This window comes from Leucoraja erinacea, chromosome 30, assembly GCF_028641065.1.
Source record: "Leucoraja erinacea ecotype New England chromosome 30, Leri_hhj_1, whole genome shotgun sequence".
Lineage (NCBI taxonomy): Eukaryota > Metazoa > Chordata > Chondrichthyes > Rajiformes > Rajidae > Leucoraja > Leucoraja erinaceus.
In genome coordinates, this window is record NC_073406.1 from 27,806,368 (window position 1) to 27,823,132 (window position 16,765).

General features: G+C 46.2%; 1 protein-coding gene across 5 annotated transcripts in view; it reads left to right on the top strand.

Moving 5' to 3' along the window:
- Positions 1 to 16,765, top strand: part of LOC129711774 (protein kinase C zeta type) — a 458,626-nt gene that overhangs the window by 59,984 nt on the left and 381,877 nt on the right. For all 5 annotated transcript variants that reach the window (XM_055659716.1, XM_055659717.1, XM_055659714.1 and 2 more), the window contains exon 3: positions 13,282 to 13,371. In XM_055659716.1, the coding sequence (XP_055515691.1) occupies positions 13,282 to 13,371 (90 nt within the window). The remainder of the gene's footprint in view (positions 1 to 13,281; positions 13,372 to 16,765) is intronic.

Consider the following 16,765-nt stretch of genomic DNA (forward strand, 5'->3'; position numbering starts at 1 on the left):
GTGGCGCTGTTTTTTATTGGGTTTATTTCTGGTTCATTTGTACATTATTGTCACATGTACCGAGGTTCAGTGAAATTCTATTTTGCATACAGTTAGTAAGTAGTATGCCCCTGCCCCACTTAGGAAACCCGAACGGAAACCTCTGGAGACCCTGGGCCCCACCCAAGGTCTCCGTGTGGGTCCCGGAGGTTTTTGTCAGTCTCCCTATCTGCTTCCACTACCTGCAACCTCCGGCAACCATCTGCAACCTCCGGGAACCGCACGGAAACCTTGGATGGGGCCCAAAGTCTCCAGAGGCCTCCGTCCAGGCCTCCTAAGTGGGACAGAGGCATTACTGCATAAGCACAATCCTAGATTAAGTACTAGTGTATAGGAATAGCAAATTGAGGCACTATACAAGAGTCGTCAGGTTTTGCCAGTTCCAAGTTTAAGTTGTAAAACTGTAAATTCAGACTCTTAATCTGGCCATAAAGCCCTGTTGTCCAAGCTCGGAGTTGCAGGGAAAGGCCTGGCCAAGCAAAGTCATTGGTGTCATCCACTGCTGCTCTGCCTCTCCCTGCCGCTGCAGGTAGCATCCGTTCCTCATGCTTGGTCTCTTGGGGAGGCACTCATTCTAGTCGAGACCCAGGATGCTGCAGGGCTTCCAACAGCCACATCTGCCATTACTTCAATCTGGTTCCACGCATCGGCCAGTGAACCATCATCCATAGCCTCTTCCAGCCACCTCGTTCAGTCTTTATGCCTCAGGGACGCCTCCAGTAGCCGCTCAGCATCAAGAGCACTTTGAGGATGCATGAGGCAAGACCCTGGTTCCATTTACTGGCCCTTATGATTACTTGGTTCCACTATCTTGAATCTCAATACCCTCCTCTCCGGCCCTCGGGGATGAGCAGAGCAAGGCCCCGTGGCATCTGGACCTTTTCCCTGGCTCTGCAGCGGGCGAGCCAGACCTACTACTAGGGAAAAGGCACGGCATCAATGATTGCCTCGCGGCACACATGGCAAACACAGCTCGCGCTTATATAGTACTTTTGTGGAATAGGAGTTGCACTCCTCCACATTTCTAATGGCTTGGTAATGTGATTAGAATTATTCATGCAGAAGTTCCAACTAGGGATTTTTTTTGTACACAACTAGCGGTGGCGCGGTGACGTGGAGGTCGAGCTACTCCTTTACAGCCCTGGAGAGTTGGGTTTGATCCTGACTACGACTGCAATCTATATGGAATTCGTACATTTTCCCTGTGACCTGCGTCAGGTCACACTCCAACGCAATACAGGTAAAAATCGTCCCTTGTGCGTGTAGGATAGTTTTTTTTTTTTCTTTTTCTTTAGATAGAAATAAAGGAAGTAACAGGGCTCGAAATTAACGGTTGCTCGGGTGCCACTGACCACTCAAAGCGCCGCAAGGCAATCTAACACCAAGTCATTTTGCCCGGCTTGGCAACCAGAAACTGTTTTGTACCGAAGACAGACACAAAAAACTGGGGTAACTCCGCGGGTCAGGCAGTAGCTCTGGAGAAAAGGAACGTGACGTTTTGTGTCGGCGGTGACGGCTGTATTGCGTGCGAAAGATACTAGGTGCGGGGTGAGGAAGGGTCGGAGCAAATGACGGGCCCCGAACAGCGGCTCCATCTCCTCCTCCTCTCGCCCCCCTGATAGCGGCCGCTGCTTGAAAATGCTCTAACGCCACATTCAATACAAACCCTCCCGCACGCCGCAGGGAGGAGGGAGGGAGGGGAAGGCCTCGCCGTGCGGGATGGTTTGTATTGAAAGCGCCATTAGCGCATTTGCAAACAGAGGCCCTTATCAGGGAGGGCAGGATGGGGGAGCAGGGGGTGATGGAGCCGCTGCCGCTGCTGCCGCTGTGCGGGACCCGTCCTTCGCTCCGACCCATCTGAAGCAGCTGCACCAAAGATACTATTGCTATGGGATCTATGAGCTGCACCGCTCAGCCCCGCACCTTGCTGTTGGCTGGCGGAGGCGAGGAGTTCCCAACGGCTAAGGCAGCGGGGCGATGTTGTCCGAGGAGTGCTGACCCTCCTTCCTCCATACCTCGCCCCTCTTCTCTCTCTCTCTCTCTTGTACGCTCCCTCCACCCATCCCGGGACCATCCTCTCCATCCTGCACTGATCCACAATCCAGCCTTTATTCAGTCCTCACTGACATCCCCTGTGCTCCCATCCCCATCTCCCCCCCCCAATCTATTCATCCTGCGCTGATCACCCTATCCACCTCGCATTGATTCTCCTCCCCCCATCCATCACTGATCCTCCAATTCATCCTGTACTTGCCCCTTTGCCATCCATCCTGCACTTTTCCTCCATCCATGCTGTACTAATCCACGCATTCATCCCGTACTGACCCACCCTCCATTTACCCTGCACCTTCCCCTCATTCATCGTGTAGTGATCGCCCATTCATCCTGCACAGACCCTCCGATCCACACTGTACTGACACCCCACCCATTCATCCTGCACTGATCACCCCCCCCCCCCCCCCCATCCATCTGTACTGATCCTCCCATTCAAGAAGAATGGGGGGGACAGTCTGAAGAAGGGTCTCGACCCCAAACATTGCCTATTTCCTTCGCTCCATAGATGCTGCCTCACCCGCTGAGTTTCTCCAGCACTTTTGTCTACCCCCATCCATCCCGTACTGAACCCCCCATTCAACACCACTGACATCCCCCGTGCTCTCCCCTCACAATTGTACCTACTCCAACCAGCACGTACTAATTCACCTGCCTCAATCCATCCATTCTGCACCGACTGCCTTCTAACCCCCTCCCGCGTCATCAACCCACCCTGCACTGATTCACACACACCTCCCTTCCTGACCCTATTGTCCTGGAAATGTTTTCAGAGCGAACATTGACTATGTTTGATAACGGAATGCAATCAAATGTGTTTTAATTCCCATTATTTGTTTTAATCCATAAAGATGGATTAATTAAATTGTGAATACGTGAAACATTAAAACCGCAGTGTTCGATTGTAACTGCTGCCGATGACACGTTATTACAGAATTCATTTTAACGGCAAATCAATGCTCTTAATATGGAGTATCAGTACTGTAGTTATTTAATGAGCTAAATTCACAACGATACGTACGCATATATGTTACCATGGTCCACGATTTACTGACACAGGTTGATCATATGCTGAATAATCCAACCATGTATTTGTTTGGAAGTGGAAAAAACTAATAGAAATTGCATTCATTGCAATGTGTAAAAAGAGTTGCGATACTGTCTTATAATTTTGCTGCATGTCATTGTGGGTTATATCATGTCTTGATTGGTGAATATGTTTAGTTTGTGACTTTATTTGAAGCCAAAATAATATGTGAATGCTTCATTGAGTATAATTCCGACTGGTAACTACGCACTTCGTCCGAGCACATTATCGTACGCGTCATGCAAGCCATCTTAAATGACCACCTAAACTGTCATTTGGCAACCTAAAAAGCTGCCAAGGTTGCCTGACTGGCAACAGGGAAAAAAAGTTAAGCGAGAGCTCTGAAGTAAGGTAAGTGAGAGAGAGTCATGATAGTGCGAGAAAGTTTTAGGGGAAAAAAAAGCCCATTAGAAAGAGAGTTAGAGAAGAAAGTAAGAAATAGACCCTAGAAAAGAGAGAAAGAAAGAGAAACAATTGCTCTATTATAAAAAAACTATGCAAAAAGGGATATACCAACCATATTTTTCATCCACCGTTACCAGATCCTGGCACCATTTATTTTTTAAATTACTGTTGCACCTTATACTTGTAGTAAGTCCATAAATGCAGACCACATCTTTTGGAAGTGGTCTGCTTTGCCTGCGAGGAGGAGCCTCATATCTTCCAGGTGTAATGTTTCGAACATATTTGAAATCCACATTTTTATTGTTGGTATAGGAGCGTTTTTCCAGAATTTGAGTATAAGCTTTTTTCCCGTTATTAGCCCGTAATTAAATAAATTCTTTTGGAACACGTTTAGTTCAGGGTTCCCTTCCATTATTCCAAAGATAATCCATTCTGCTTTTGTTATCAGTTTTATTTTAAATAATTTTGTGAAGATTTCAAAGATTTCTGTCCAGAATTTTTGAATTTTTATACAAAAAACAAATGAGTGCTCTATGGTAGCTTCTTGAGACTGGCATTTATCACAAATGGGTGAGACGTTAGGAAAAAGTTTATTTATTTTGGTTTTTGAGTAGTATAGTCTATGTAATGTTTTGAATTGAATTAGAGTATGTCTTACGTTAATCGAGCATATAGTAAGTGTTTATCCCAGCTCTCTTTTGAAATTTTTATAGCTAGTTCTTGTTCCCAGTCTCTTCTAATACCGTCAGTTGTAGGTATTTCTATATTTAAGTCTTCATTGCTTCGTCCAGTAAGTCTGGAGGCATATTATGATAGTCTTTTGTAATTGTTGGAATGATAGTAATTTTCCAAATTCATACAAGTCTCTGAGCGTTTTGATTCCTATTCTTTCCCATTGTGTAAATGATTTATCTATACTAGAGGGTTTAAACGACGGATTATTGACTATTGGCGATAAAAGAGATAGATTTCTTAATTTTAGATTCTGTTTTATTTGTTTCCAAGTTCTAATCGTGCTATGTATAATTGGATTTTAATTTTAATTTGTGTTATTCAGATTCATTGGTGAGAGGAGAATCGCTCCTATATTACACGGGGAGCAGTCCTCTCTCTCCATTACAATCCAGTCCACCTGCTGGGCAGAGTTGTCCAGCAGGTGAATCATATTTTTAATATTTACTGATATCTACAAAATCATAATCCTCACCTACAAAGCCCTCCACCATCTGCCCCCCCATATCTCACTGACCTCCTCTCCCCCTACCAACCCTCACGGTCCCTCAGATCCACATCAGCCGGTCTCTTCTCCATCCACAAGTCCAAGCTCCGCAGTTTTGGGGACAGAGCCTTCTCCAGGGCAGCTCCCAGGCTCTGGAAATCCCTCCCCCAACTGATCCGCAATTCCGTGCCCCTCACCATCTTCAGTCCCGCCTCAAGACCCATCTCTTCACCTCTGCCTATCCTTAGCCCCACGTCCCCCTCCCTTTTCATCTGTGCATTAATTGCCTCATATTGTGTTTTGTATTGAATTCTGTCTTTACTTTGTGTACTAGTCATGTCTACTATTTATTTCATTCCCCTTACATGTTTTTCCTCTACCTGCTAAATGTTTGTAAGGTGTCCTTGAGACTCTTGAAAGGCGCCCATAAATAAAATGTATTATTATTATTATTATTAAAAAGTTAGGGAGTGCTAGACCACCCAGCTCTTTGGGTTTGCTCAGTTGTGTTCTATGTATTCTGTGGGATTTATAGTCCCATATCAAATTTGTGATGTCTGAGTCCAGTTTTTTGAAAAACTTTTTTGGAAGGTATATAGGGATTGATTGAAATAGATATAGGATTTGTGGTAGAAAGATAATTTTTATAGCATTTATTCGACCTATTAAAGACATCCAATTTATTCTGTATCCTGAGAAAGATCCAAAGTCCTCAATTAGATTTAATATGTTTGGTATACTAATTTGAGGTTTTGTGATGTACAGTAGTACATCGTCTGCGTCTAAAGATATTATGTTATTTGAATATTTTGTATTATAACCGTAAATATCCGGGTGTGTTCTGATTCTTTCAGCTAGAGGTTCAATTACCAGAGCAAATAACAGCGGTGATATTGAGCATCCTTGTCTATTGCCCCCTGATAATTGGAATTTCGTAGATAGTATATTATCAGTTAATAATCTAGCCGTAGGTTTGTTATATAATAATTTTATCTTTGCGGTGAAGTTCTCTCCCATTTGAAATGTTTGCAATATTTTAATCATGTAATCCCATTCTACTTGATCAAATGCTTTTTCTGCATCCAATGAAATAATTGATAAATCTTGTTCTTCAGGTTTGTGTGAATGCATTATATTAAGCAGACGTCTCAGGTTATTAAATGAGTGTCTCTTGGGTATGAATCCCATTTGATCCGCGTTTATTAATTTACTAACATACTTACTTAGTCTTCTAGCTAGTGTTTTCGCTAATATTTTCTGATCCGTATTTAACAATGCAATAGCTCTGTATGATCCGGGTTCTTCTATGTCTTTATCTTTTTTAAGTATTAATGTAATTGTTGATTCTGCTAGTGTTTCAGGTAGGATTTGTTCTTTAAAAGCATATGAATACATTTTCTATAAATGTAGTGTAACTATGTCGTAAAAACTTTTATAAAATTCATTACTGAATCCGTCTGGTCCTGGTGTTTTTCCATTCTTTAATGTGTTTATTGTGTCTTCTATTTCCTTAGATGTAATTTGTGCTCCCAATTCCTCTTGTTCCTTCAATTCTAGTTTTGGAAGATTACAATTGTCCAGGAACTCTGAAACTTTATTATTGTCTGTTAGCGTTTTGGATGTGTATAAATTCTGGTAAAATTGAGCGGATCTTTTATTGATATCATCGTTGGCTAGTGTTAATAATTCCCCTCTATCTGATTTAATCTTTAAAATTACGTGGTCTTTTTCTCGTTTTTTCAGTTGGCGTGCCAGAAGTTTATGGGGTTAATCCCCGAATTCAAAGTGTTCCTGTTTTGTAATTTGGAATAGTCTTATAACTTTATCTGATAATAACTTATTTAGTTTAAATTTCAATATCAATTGTTTATCCATAGTTGGAACTTTAGCATTATCTATATCTAGTTGTCTGATTTGTTCTTCTAATTGTCTTTGTTTGTTCTTATTCTTTTTCTTTTGAAAAACTTGGTGTGAGATAATGATTCCTCTAATATATGCTCTGAAGGATTCCCATAGTAAAATGGGCGATATATCTTGTGTATCTTTTGTCTCAAAAAAATAAGTCCATCTGTTGTTTTAGATATATACTCCCTTGCGGGTCTTTTAAAATTTGTGAATTAAACCTACAAAACGATTTATTCGTAGACATTCCTTCCAGTTTTAAAAAGAAAGTTAGCGGGGAGTGATCTGAAATCGTATTGGTGTGATATTTAGGGTTCATAGTATAAGGGATTAGTTTTGTATCCATTAGGAAATAATCTATACGTGAGTATATTTTGTGTACCATTGAATAAAACGAGTATTCCCTTCCAGTCGGATTCGCGATCCTCCAAACGTCTGTTATGTTTGTATTTTTTGTGTATGTATTTAAGAGTTCACTAGTTTTAGATTTCATAATACCTCTCTGTTTTTGCATCGATTTATCTAAATACGGGTCTAAAACACAATTAAAGCCTCCTCAAATTATAACATTTTGGTAGTTGAACTGACGGTGGGGCTGTTGCCGGTGGTCAGGCTGCAGGGACGGCATCTCAGCTCCGGTGAGCAGCAGCTGGTGGGGAAGAGGCGGCATACCTCACTGCAGGGCTGGGTTGGCAGCAGCGTCGTTCTGCAGGGCTGGGCAGCCGGCTGCAGACATCAGGTATCCCGAGACTGCGTGCTTCAGGAGAGTCCAAATTTCAATTTGGACAGTCGGAGGTCACCAGTGTAGCGGCACCATACGTGGTGAATAAAGGTGAGACGTCAGGCCGGTTCAAAGAGTCGTTTATTCTGTGGTGACACGTTAGGTTGGTGCGCTAACTATATTACGCTGTTGCTGTAGGTGGGCAAGGTTGTTCTCTCTCGGGCTCAGCTACCGGTTGACTCCTTAAGGTCTCGAGGTGAGATGACCTTAAGTACCAGGACACTCCCTCTGGCCCATGACGTCACGTGCCCGCCCTCGTATCTCCTGACGAGGGTTCGAGCATGAGTGGCCCGTGTTTAGGCTGACTCCACACCCCCATTCTTATTGAATGGGGGGGATCAGTACAGGATGGATGGGGGGGGGGATCAGTGCAGGATGAATGGGCTATCAGTACAGGATGAATGGAGGGATCAGTACAGGATGAATGGGTGGATCAGTACAGTGTGGATCGGAGGGTATGTGCAGCATGAATGGGTGGCATCAGTACAGGATGAATGGGGTGTTTAGTACAAGATGAATAGAGGGATCAGTACAGGATGAATGGGAGGCTCAGTACAGTGTGGATCGGAGGGCATGTGCAGGATGAATTGGGGGATCAGTATAGGATGAATGGGGCGATCAGTAAAAAGATGAATGGGGGGGAACAGTACGGGATGGATGGTGGGGATCAGTAAAGGATGAATGAGGGGGTCAGTACAGGATGAATGGCGGGAGGCAGTGCAGGATGGATAGGAAAGGGGGTGAGTACAGGATGAATTGGGGGACCAGTGTGTAGGATGGATGGGCGGGGGAGGGTTGGTAGGTGGATCAATGCAAGGTGGATAGGGAGATCAGTGCAAGATGAATAGATGGGGGGGGGGGGGGGGGGGGGGGGGGGGGGGGGGTAGATGGGGAGGGGAGCACAGGGGATGCCAGTGAGGACTGAATAGGGGCGGGAATGGGGATCAGTGGTGAGGAGGGGTGCCAAGAAAAGTGGTGCGTACAACAAGAGAGAGCGGGAGAGAGAGAAAGGGGGGGGGGAGGTGGGGAGGAAGGAAGGTCAGCGCTCGTCGGACAGGGAAGGTATCATCGCCCCGCTGCCTTGGATGTCCCTGCCCACCGCCAAGTGCTGCCGCCAAAGGGGGAGGCAGTTGGAATCTCCTCGCCACCATCTTCCCACCTCCGCCAGCCAACAGAAGGTGCTTCAGAAGGTGTGTGTGTGTGTGCGATTTTGCCTTTGATTCATATCTGCTCGAAAACCCGACGCCGAAACAGGGAAATGTTTACATATTTTGGTGGAGATTTACCTAATGATTTCAAAAATCCGCTCATCTGTAAATTTAATTAATTGTTTCCCACGAGTTGCACCACCACCCTCACCCCCCCCCCCCCCTTCCATTCTTCAAAATGCGCAGAAAGAACAAGTAGGCTCTGTTCTGTAGTTCCCGAGGTCACCGTAGGTCACCGGCGCTTCTCGGCTTGCTTTTGAAGAACTTTTCTCCTCGCGGCCTGCGCAGCGAGTGAAGTCACGCCCCTACCCCGTCCCCGTCCCCTCCCTCCCGCTGCTAACCGCTCGTATCCTGCTCCTCCCCCCCCCCCCCCGCTCCTCCTCCCGCTCCCCCCCCCCCCCCCCCCCCTCCTCTCCCGCTCCCCTGTCCCTCTGCCCCGCTCCCCTCTACCCCCCTACCCTCTACTCTTCGCCCTCCCCCTCCCCGACCTCCACCTCTCCCTCGCCTCTTCTCCCCTCTTCTCCCCCCCTCCTCCTCCCCCCCTCCTCCCTCCCCCCCCCTCTCCTCTCTCTCTCTCCCCTCTCTTTCTCTCTCTCCCCTCCCCTCTCTCTCTCATCCCCCTCTCTCCCTCCCTCTGTCCCCCTTCCCCTCGCCCCCCTCTACTCTCTCTCCCCCTTCCTCCCCTCCCCTCCACCCCACCCTCTCTTTCTCCCCCCTGCACCTCCTCCACACTACTCCCCTCTCCCCTCCCACCCGTCTCCCTCCTGTCTACCCCCCCTCCTCCTGTGTGTGTGTGTGGGGGGTGGTTAGTGTGTGGGTGACACAGCAGCCCACCCCCCCCTCTTTAATTGTGTTAATTGTCGGGGATCACTGTTCGGCGCGGACCCGGTGGGTCGAAGTGCCTGCGTGAGGCCGAAAGTGCGGGGTAAGAAGAGTGCGAGCTGCGTCTGGGGCGACCACCCTCCTCCTCCACCCCCCTCTCCCCACACCCTCTTCCCCCCCTCCCCCCCCCCCTCCTCCCCCCCTCCCCCTCTCCCCCTCTCCCTGCCCTCTCTCCCCCCCCCTCTTCCCCCTCCCCACACCTCCCCTTCCAACCCCTCCTCCCCACACCCCTACTCCACACACGCCTCCTCCCCCCCCATTCGCACACACCCCCTCCCCACAACCCCTTCCCACACCCCCCCGCTCGCCCAAACCCTGCCCCCCCCCACATCATCACCCCCTCCCCCACACCACCCTCCCCCACAACCCCCTCCCCCCCCCCAACCCCCCCCCCCTCCCCCCCCACACTCCCCCCCCACACCCCCTTTCCCCCCACTCCCCTCCCCCACACACTCCCACCCGTCCCTCCCCCACACTCCCTCTCCCACCCACCTTCCTCCACACCCCCACACTCCTCCCCCACACACACCCCACTCCCACACCCTCCCTCGCTCACACACCCCTCGTCCCCAACACCCCGCTCCCCCAAACCCCCTCTCCCAACCCCCCTCCCCCCACATCACCACCTCCCCCAACCCCCCTCTCCCAACCCCCCCACCCCCTCCCCACAATTAAATTGTGAACACGTGAAACATTAAAACCGCAGTGTTCGATTGTCACTGCTACCGTTGAGACGTTATTACAGAATTCATTTTAATGGCAAATCTATGCCCTTAATATGGAGTATCAGTACTGTTATTTAATGAGCAACATTCACAACTATACGTTGGATATATCCAAATTTTACTTCTACAGTCAGTCATATATATCACAAATTTGGTCAGGAGATATTTCAGTTGAAATTTTAACGTTATTTCTGAAGTGGTAATGATGGAAACAGTGTTTATCAACAATTTTTTAAAAATCTGGCGCGTACAAACTGGGTATCTTCATTGCTGTTCACCACACATACATCTAATCTGAATGTCCGGTAATGTGGCGTTTTGACACCTTTAAACATATTGCCAAAAGAACATTTGCTGCAGTTATATCCTTTGGTCATCTCTTGTCAGTTAGTGTAATGTTTAACCTGTCAGATGGGTATAGTCGGTTTTAACAGCTATTATCATAAAATGCCTTTAGAAATTTCCTTGCAACCTGTATATTTTGTTGTGGATAAATTATGTGGGAAGCGAGAGTGTTTCTGTACCAATAGCAATAACGACCCATGCTATGGCCATGTTATGATAGTTTTGGTCCTTCACAGAAAACATGCTTGCATCAATCTGTAGTGTGCATGGTTAAGCATATATGTAATCAAGGTCCAGGATTTATTGACACAGATTATTCATACGCTGAATAATACAACCACATTTTTGTTTGGAAGTGGAAAGAAATAATAGAAATTGCATTGATTGCAATGTGTAAAAAGAGTTGAGATACTGTATTGTAAATTTGCTGCATCATTGTGGTATACATCATGTGAATGTTTAGTTTGTGACTTTATTTGAAGCAGAAATAATATGTGAATGCTTTATTGAGCATAATTCCGACTGATAACTAGGCACTTTGTTCGAGCACATTATCGCACGCGTCATGCAAGCCGTCTTAAATGACTACCTAAACTGTCATTTGGCAACCTAAAAAGCTGCCTAGGTTGCCCGGCTGGCAACAGGGAAAAAAGGTTAAGTGAGAGCCCTGGGAACGGGTTGTGTTGGGGAAACAGATGAGAAAAGATTCTGAATCTGAATCTGGTGGAATATTGCATTGGGGAATGGGTTGCATTGGGGATGACAAGGCCTCCTGTGTAACTGGGACCCAACATGTCCCACTTAGTGTAGTATATTACTAAAACTCTCATCCTGTTTGTTTCTATGTGAATATAATCCTTGAACTATGCCAAAACAGTATACGATAGCTCTAAAAAATTTTGGCACCACCTTACTCACAATTGTCCAGTTGTGGTTTGTGTCAAGTTTCGTTCAGATTGATGTTATATTTTACAAGTTATTAACATTTTAAAATTTGCAAAATCCCAATTTGAGAAAAAAAATTAATCCCTGTGCTTACAGCTATGATGTCACAATGAGTTTGTAATCCTGCTCGTAACAATGTTGCTATCCCAGTACACTGAGTGCTGCTACATAGCAAGTGCAATTGGGTTTTTTAAAGTCACATTACACTGAGTCCCACTAGCGAGCAAGTGTAATTGCAATTTTTAAAGTTTAAAATGAGGGAGGGTGAAAAAGGTGAAATGAGCTGCAGTTGGGGGCTATGGGTGTGGTGCAATATTGCGTTGGGGGAACGGGTTTTGTTGGGGAAACGGGTGAGTGGTGGAATATTGCGTTGGGAATGGGTTGCGTTGGGGGACCAAGCCTCCCGTGGGGGCTTTGGGTGAGTGGTCGAATATTATGTTGTGGGAACAAGATACAAGATACAACATACATTTAATTGTCATTTGGACCCCTTGAGGTCCAAACGAAATGCCGTTTCTGCAGCCATACATTACAAACAAAATAGCCCCAAAACACAACACAATTTACATAAACATCCATCACATTGCTGTGATGGAAGGCCAAATAAACTTATCTCTCCACTGCACTCCCCCCCCCCCCCCCCCCCCCGATATCAGAGTCAAAGTCAAAGCCCCCGGCTGGCGATGGCGATTGTCCAGCGGCCATTAAAGCCACGCCGGGTGGTGCGAGGTCGCACACCGGGTCTTGATGTTGGAGCCCCCGGCGTGTGCTCGCAGAGTCCCGCGGCCATTCCAAGCCGCGCGGGGCAGTGATGTAGGCCCCGCTCCAGGAGCTCTTCAACCCCGCAACTCGGGCGGGGGAAGTCGCCGTTGCGAGAGCCCTGAAAAGCGGTCTCCCTCCAGGGACCCGCGGGCTCCCGGTGCCGCCGTCCACAGACCTGCCGTTGAAGCCTCCGACCTTCCGGTCGAGCGCAGCAGCAGCAGCAGCGCTCCTCCACCGCTCCACCCGCTCCGGACTCGGCCAGCCCCGCGAAGGCGACGGTGAGTCGTCGGCACCAGAGTCCCCGGTCTCTTCCTGTTGGAGGCCGCTCCTCGTTGCAACCCCAACGATAACGGAAACCCGACGAGAAAAGGTCGGGTCTCCTGTGCAGGGAGAGATTTAAAAAGTTTCCCCCCCCCCCCCCCTCCCACCCCACCCCCACACACGCACCCCAAAAAAAAATAACAAAAACTACATAAAAACATAGACAGAAAATAATAAAACGCGGACAGACTGCAGAGGCCGCTGTTGACCAGAGTCGCGCCGCCCACCGAACGGGTTGCGTAGGGGGACCAGGCTTTCCATGTGAGTGGGATCACTTGGTCTTGTTTTTCACTAAAATCAGAGGATGACTTTGAAACAATGTAACCAGCCACACCTGGGTTAATTCAGTAGTTTTCTTTGTCAATGATCAAAACAAAGGGAATAGGTCTGTATTCACTCCATCATAGCGCTCCTTTGTTAAAAATAAATTGTCACTTTCTGCTGCAGTTGTGACAAAATTCAATCCATGATATTTTGAGAAGCACATCAAAAAGGGCACACATGATTTCAGACATGACTTAGGTTTCTTTGTTTGTGAGTGGCTTTAAAAAATCTAATGTCAAGAATTCTTAGCAAGCCATTAATGTGGTTCTGTTTCAATATTATAGGAGACCCATGCACAGTTTCTTCCCACATGGAGCTGGAGGAAGCGTTTCGTCTATACAACCAGAATGGTGAATCCGGCCTCATTATTCATGGTTAGTCCTCTTTAATTCAAATAAATTAATTAAAGATATTTGGTGGAACGTGAAATATTTAGCGATTAGTGTTGTTCCTGAGTGTTCATTGTTCATAACTTGTTACTATGTATGGTTTGTAATTTGAATGAAAGAATTGGAAGCCTTAAACATGGTTGTCAATAAACTGAAACTAACAATAAGATGTTTAACAGGAAATTAAAAAGAACATAAAGTATGTTAGACTTTTGAGTATCAACGTACAGGTGGGTATTAAATTGTATGAATTATTCAACTGGGACATTCAGCAGTGATCTAGCCTGAGTTGTAACTCCAGTGTGACTGCATCTGGGGTTATTTGGTGAACAATATATATAACTCGTGCCTGAAGAAAGACCCTTTAGCGTTTTCTTGTCAGCCTTGAGAGGGCTACATTTGCTCCATAAAAGAACCAACAAAAATAATTTACACATAAAGAGGAGATACAAAAGACTGTAGATGCTGGATTCTTAAGCAAAATACAAAGTGCTGCAGTTAGAGTCATACAGCATAGAAACACGCCCTTCGGACAACTTGTCGATGACGACCAAAATGCCTTATTTGCCTGTATTTGGCCCTCATCTCAAAACCTTTCCTATCCTGTACTTGTCCAAGTATATTTGAAATACCGTTATAGTACCTGCCTCAACTACTTCTTCTGGCAGCTCGTTCCATGTTGCCGCCACCCTCCGAGTGAAAATGTTGCCCCTCGGATTCCAATTAAACCTTGCCGCTCACCTTCAACCTATGTCCTCTGGTTCATGATTCCTCTACCCCGAGTAAAAGACTGCAATCACCTCATCCATTCCCCTCATGATTTTAGACACCTTTTTTAAGATTACCCCACATCTTCCTGCACTCCAAGGACCGAGTTCTGGCAACACCCTCGTAAATATTCTCTGCACACTTAATGACATCCTTCCTATAGCATGGTGACCAAAACTGAACTCAATACTCCAAATGTGGCCTCGCCAACGTGTTGTACAACCGTAACATAATGTCCCAACTTCTATATTGAATACTCTGGTTGATAAAGGGTCAATTTACTGAAAGCCTTTTTTACAACCCTATATACCTGTGATGCCACTTTCGGGCACCTGGTTTCTTGTTCTCCTACATCCCTTGGCTTCCCATGGCCCAACTGTGAAGGTCCTGTCCTGGTTTGACTTCCCAAAATGCAACACCTCGCACCACTCTGCATTAAATACCATTAACCGTTCTTAAGACCACATGCCCAGCTGATCAAGATCCTGCTGTAATTTTTGGTAACTATTGTCATTTCTACAATACCACCTAATTTAGTGTCATCTGCAAACTTACGAATTCTGTCTTGTACATTATCATCCAAATTGTTGACATAAACCACAAACAGCACTGACCACTGAGGCACACCACTAGTCACAAGCTTCCAATCTGAAAAACATTCCATCACTCTCTGCTTCAAGCCAATTCTGTATCCAATTGGCTAGCATTTTCGGCTGACATGCGATCTAACTTTGCAGATCAGCCTACATGCAGAACCTTATCGAACGTCTTCCTCAAATCCATGTCGGTATTGTCAATGGCCTTGCCATCATCAAACCTTTTTAACACGCAATCTCCCACGTACAAAGCCATGTTGACTATCCCTAATCAGTCCGTCTGACATATATCTTATTCCTCGGGATCCTCTCCAGCAACTACCACAGATGTTGGGCTCATTAGTCCACAGTTCCTAGGCTTTTCCTTGCACCCCTTGTTAAATAGAAACATAGAAAATAGGTGCAGGAGGAGGCCATTCGGCCCTTCGAGCCAGCACCGCCATTCGTTGTGATCATGGCTGATCGTCCCCTATCAATAACCCGTGCTTGCCTTCTCCCCATATCCCTTGACTCCACTAGCTCCTAGAGCTCTATCTAACTCTCTCTTAAATCCATCCAGTGACTTGGCCTCCACTGCCCTCTGTGGCAGGGAATTCCATAAATTCACTACTCTCTGGGAGAAAAGGTTTTTTCTCACCTCAGTCTTATATGACCTCCCCTTTATTCTAAGACTGTGGTCCCTGGTTCAGGACTGTCACCCCTGCATCTAGCTTGTCCAGTTCTTTTATAAGTTTCTATAAGATCCCCCTCATCCTTCTAAACTTCAGTGAATACAAGCCTAGTCTTTTCAATCTTTCCTCATATGACAGTCCCGCCATCCCAGGGATCAATCTCGTGAACCTACGCTGCACTGCCTCAATCACAAGGATGTCCTTCCTCAAATTAGGAGACCAAAACTGTATACAATACTCCAGATGTGGTCTCACCAGAGCCCTATACAACTACAGAAGAAACTCTTTACTCCTGTACTGAAATCCTCTTGTTATGAAGGCCAACATTCCATTAGCTTTCTTCACTCCTTGCTGTACCTGTAAGCCAACTTTCAATGACCGGTGCACGCCCAGGTCTCGCTGCACCTCCCCCTTACCTAACCTAACCCCATTGAGATAATAATCTGCCCCTTTGTTTTTGCCGCCAAAGTGGATAACCTCACATTTATCTATATTATACTTCATCTGCCACGCATCTCCCCACTCACTCAACCTGGTCTAGGTCACCCTGCAACCTCCTAACATCCTCTTCACAGTTCACACTGCCATCCAGCTTTGTGTCATCTACAAACTTGCTAGTGTTGCTCCTAATTCCCTCTTCCAAATCATTAATATCTATGGTAAACAGTTGCAGCCCCAATACCGAGCCTTGCGGCACTCCACTCGCCACTGCCTGCCATTCTCAAAAGGACCCGTTCACTCCTACTCTTTGGTTCCGGTCTGCCAACCAATTTTCTATCCATGTCAACACCCTACCTCCGACACCATGTGCTCTAATTTAAGTCACCAGTCTCCCGTGCGGGACCTCAAAAGCTTTCTGAAAGTCTAGATACACTACATCCACTGGCACCCCTTCATCCATTTTACTTGTCACATCCTCAAAAAATTCCTGAAGATTAGTCAAGCATGATTTCCCTTTCATAAATCCACGTTGACTTGGACTAATCCTTTTACTGCTATCCAAATGCCCCATTATTACCTCTTTAATAATTGACTCCAGCATCTTTCCCACCACCTAAGTCAGGCTAACTGGTCTGTAATTCCCTGTTTTCTTTCTCGCTCCTTTCTTGAAAAGTTGGATAACATTAGCTATCCTCCAATCCACAGGGACTGACCCTGAATCTATTGAACATTGGAAAATGATCACCAATGCGTCCACTATTTCTAGAGCCACCTCCCTGAGGACCCTGGGATGCAGACCATCAGACCTAGGGGATTTATCATCCTTCAGTCCCATTAGCCTACCCAATACTATTTCTCACCGAATGAAAATTTATTTCAGTTCCTCTACCTCCTTAGATCCTC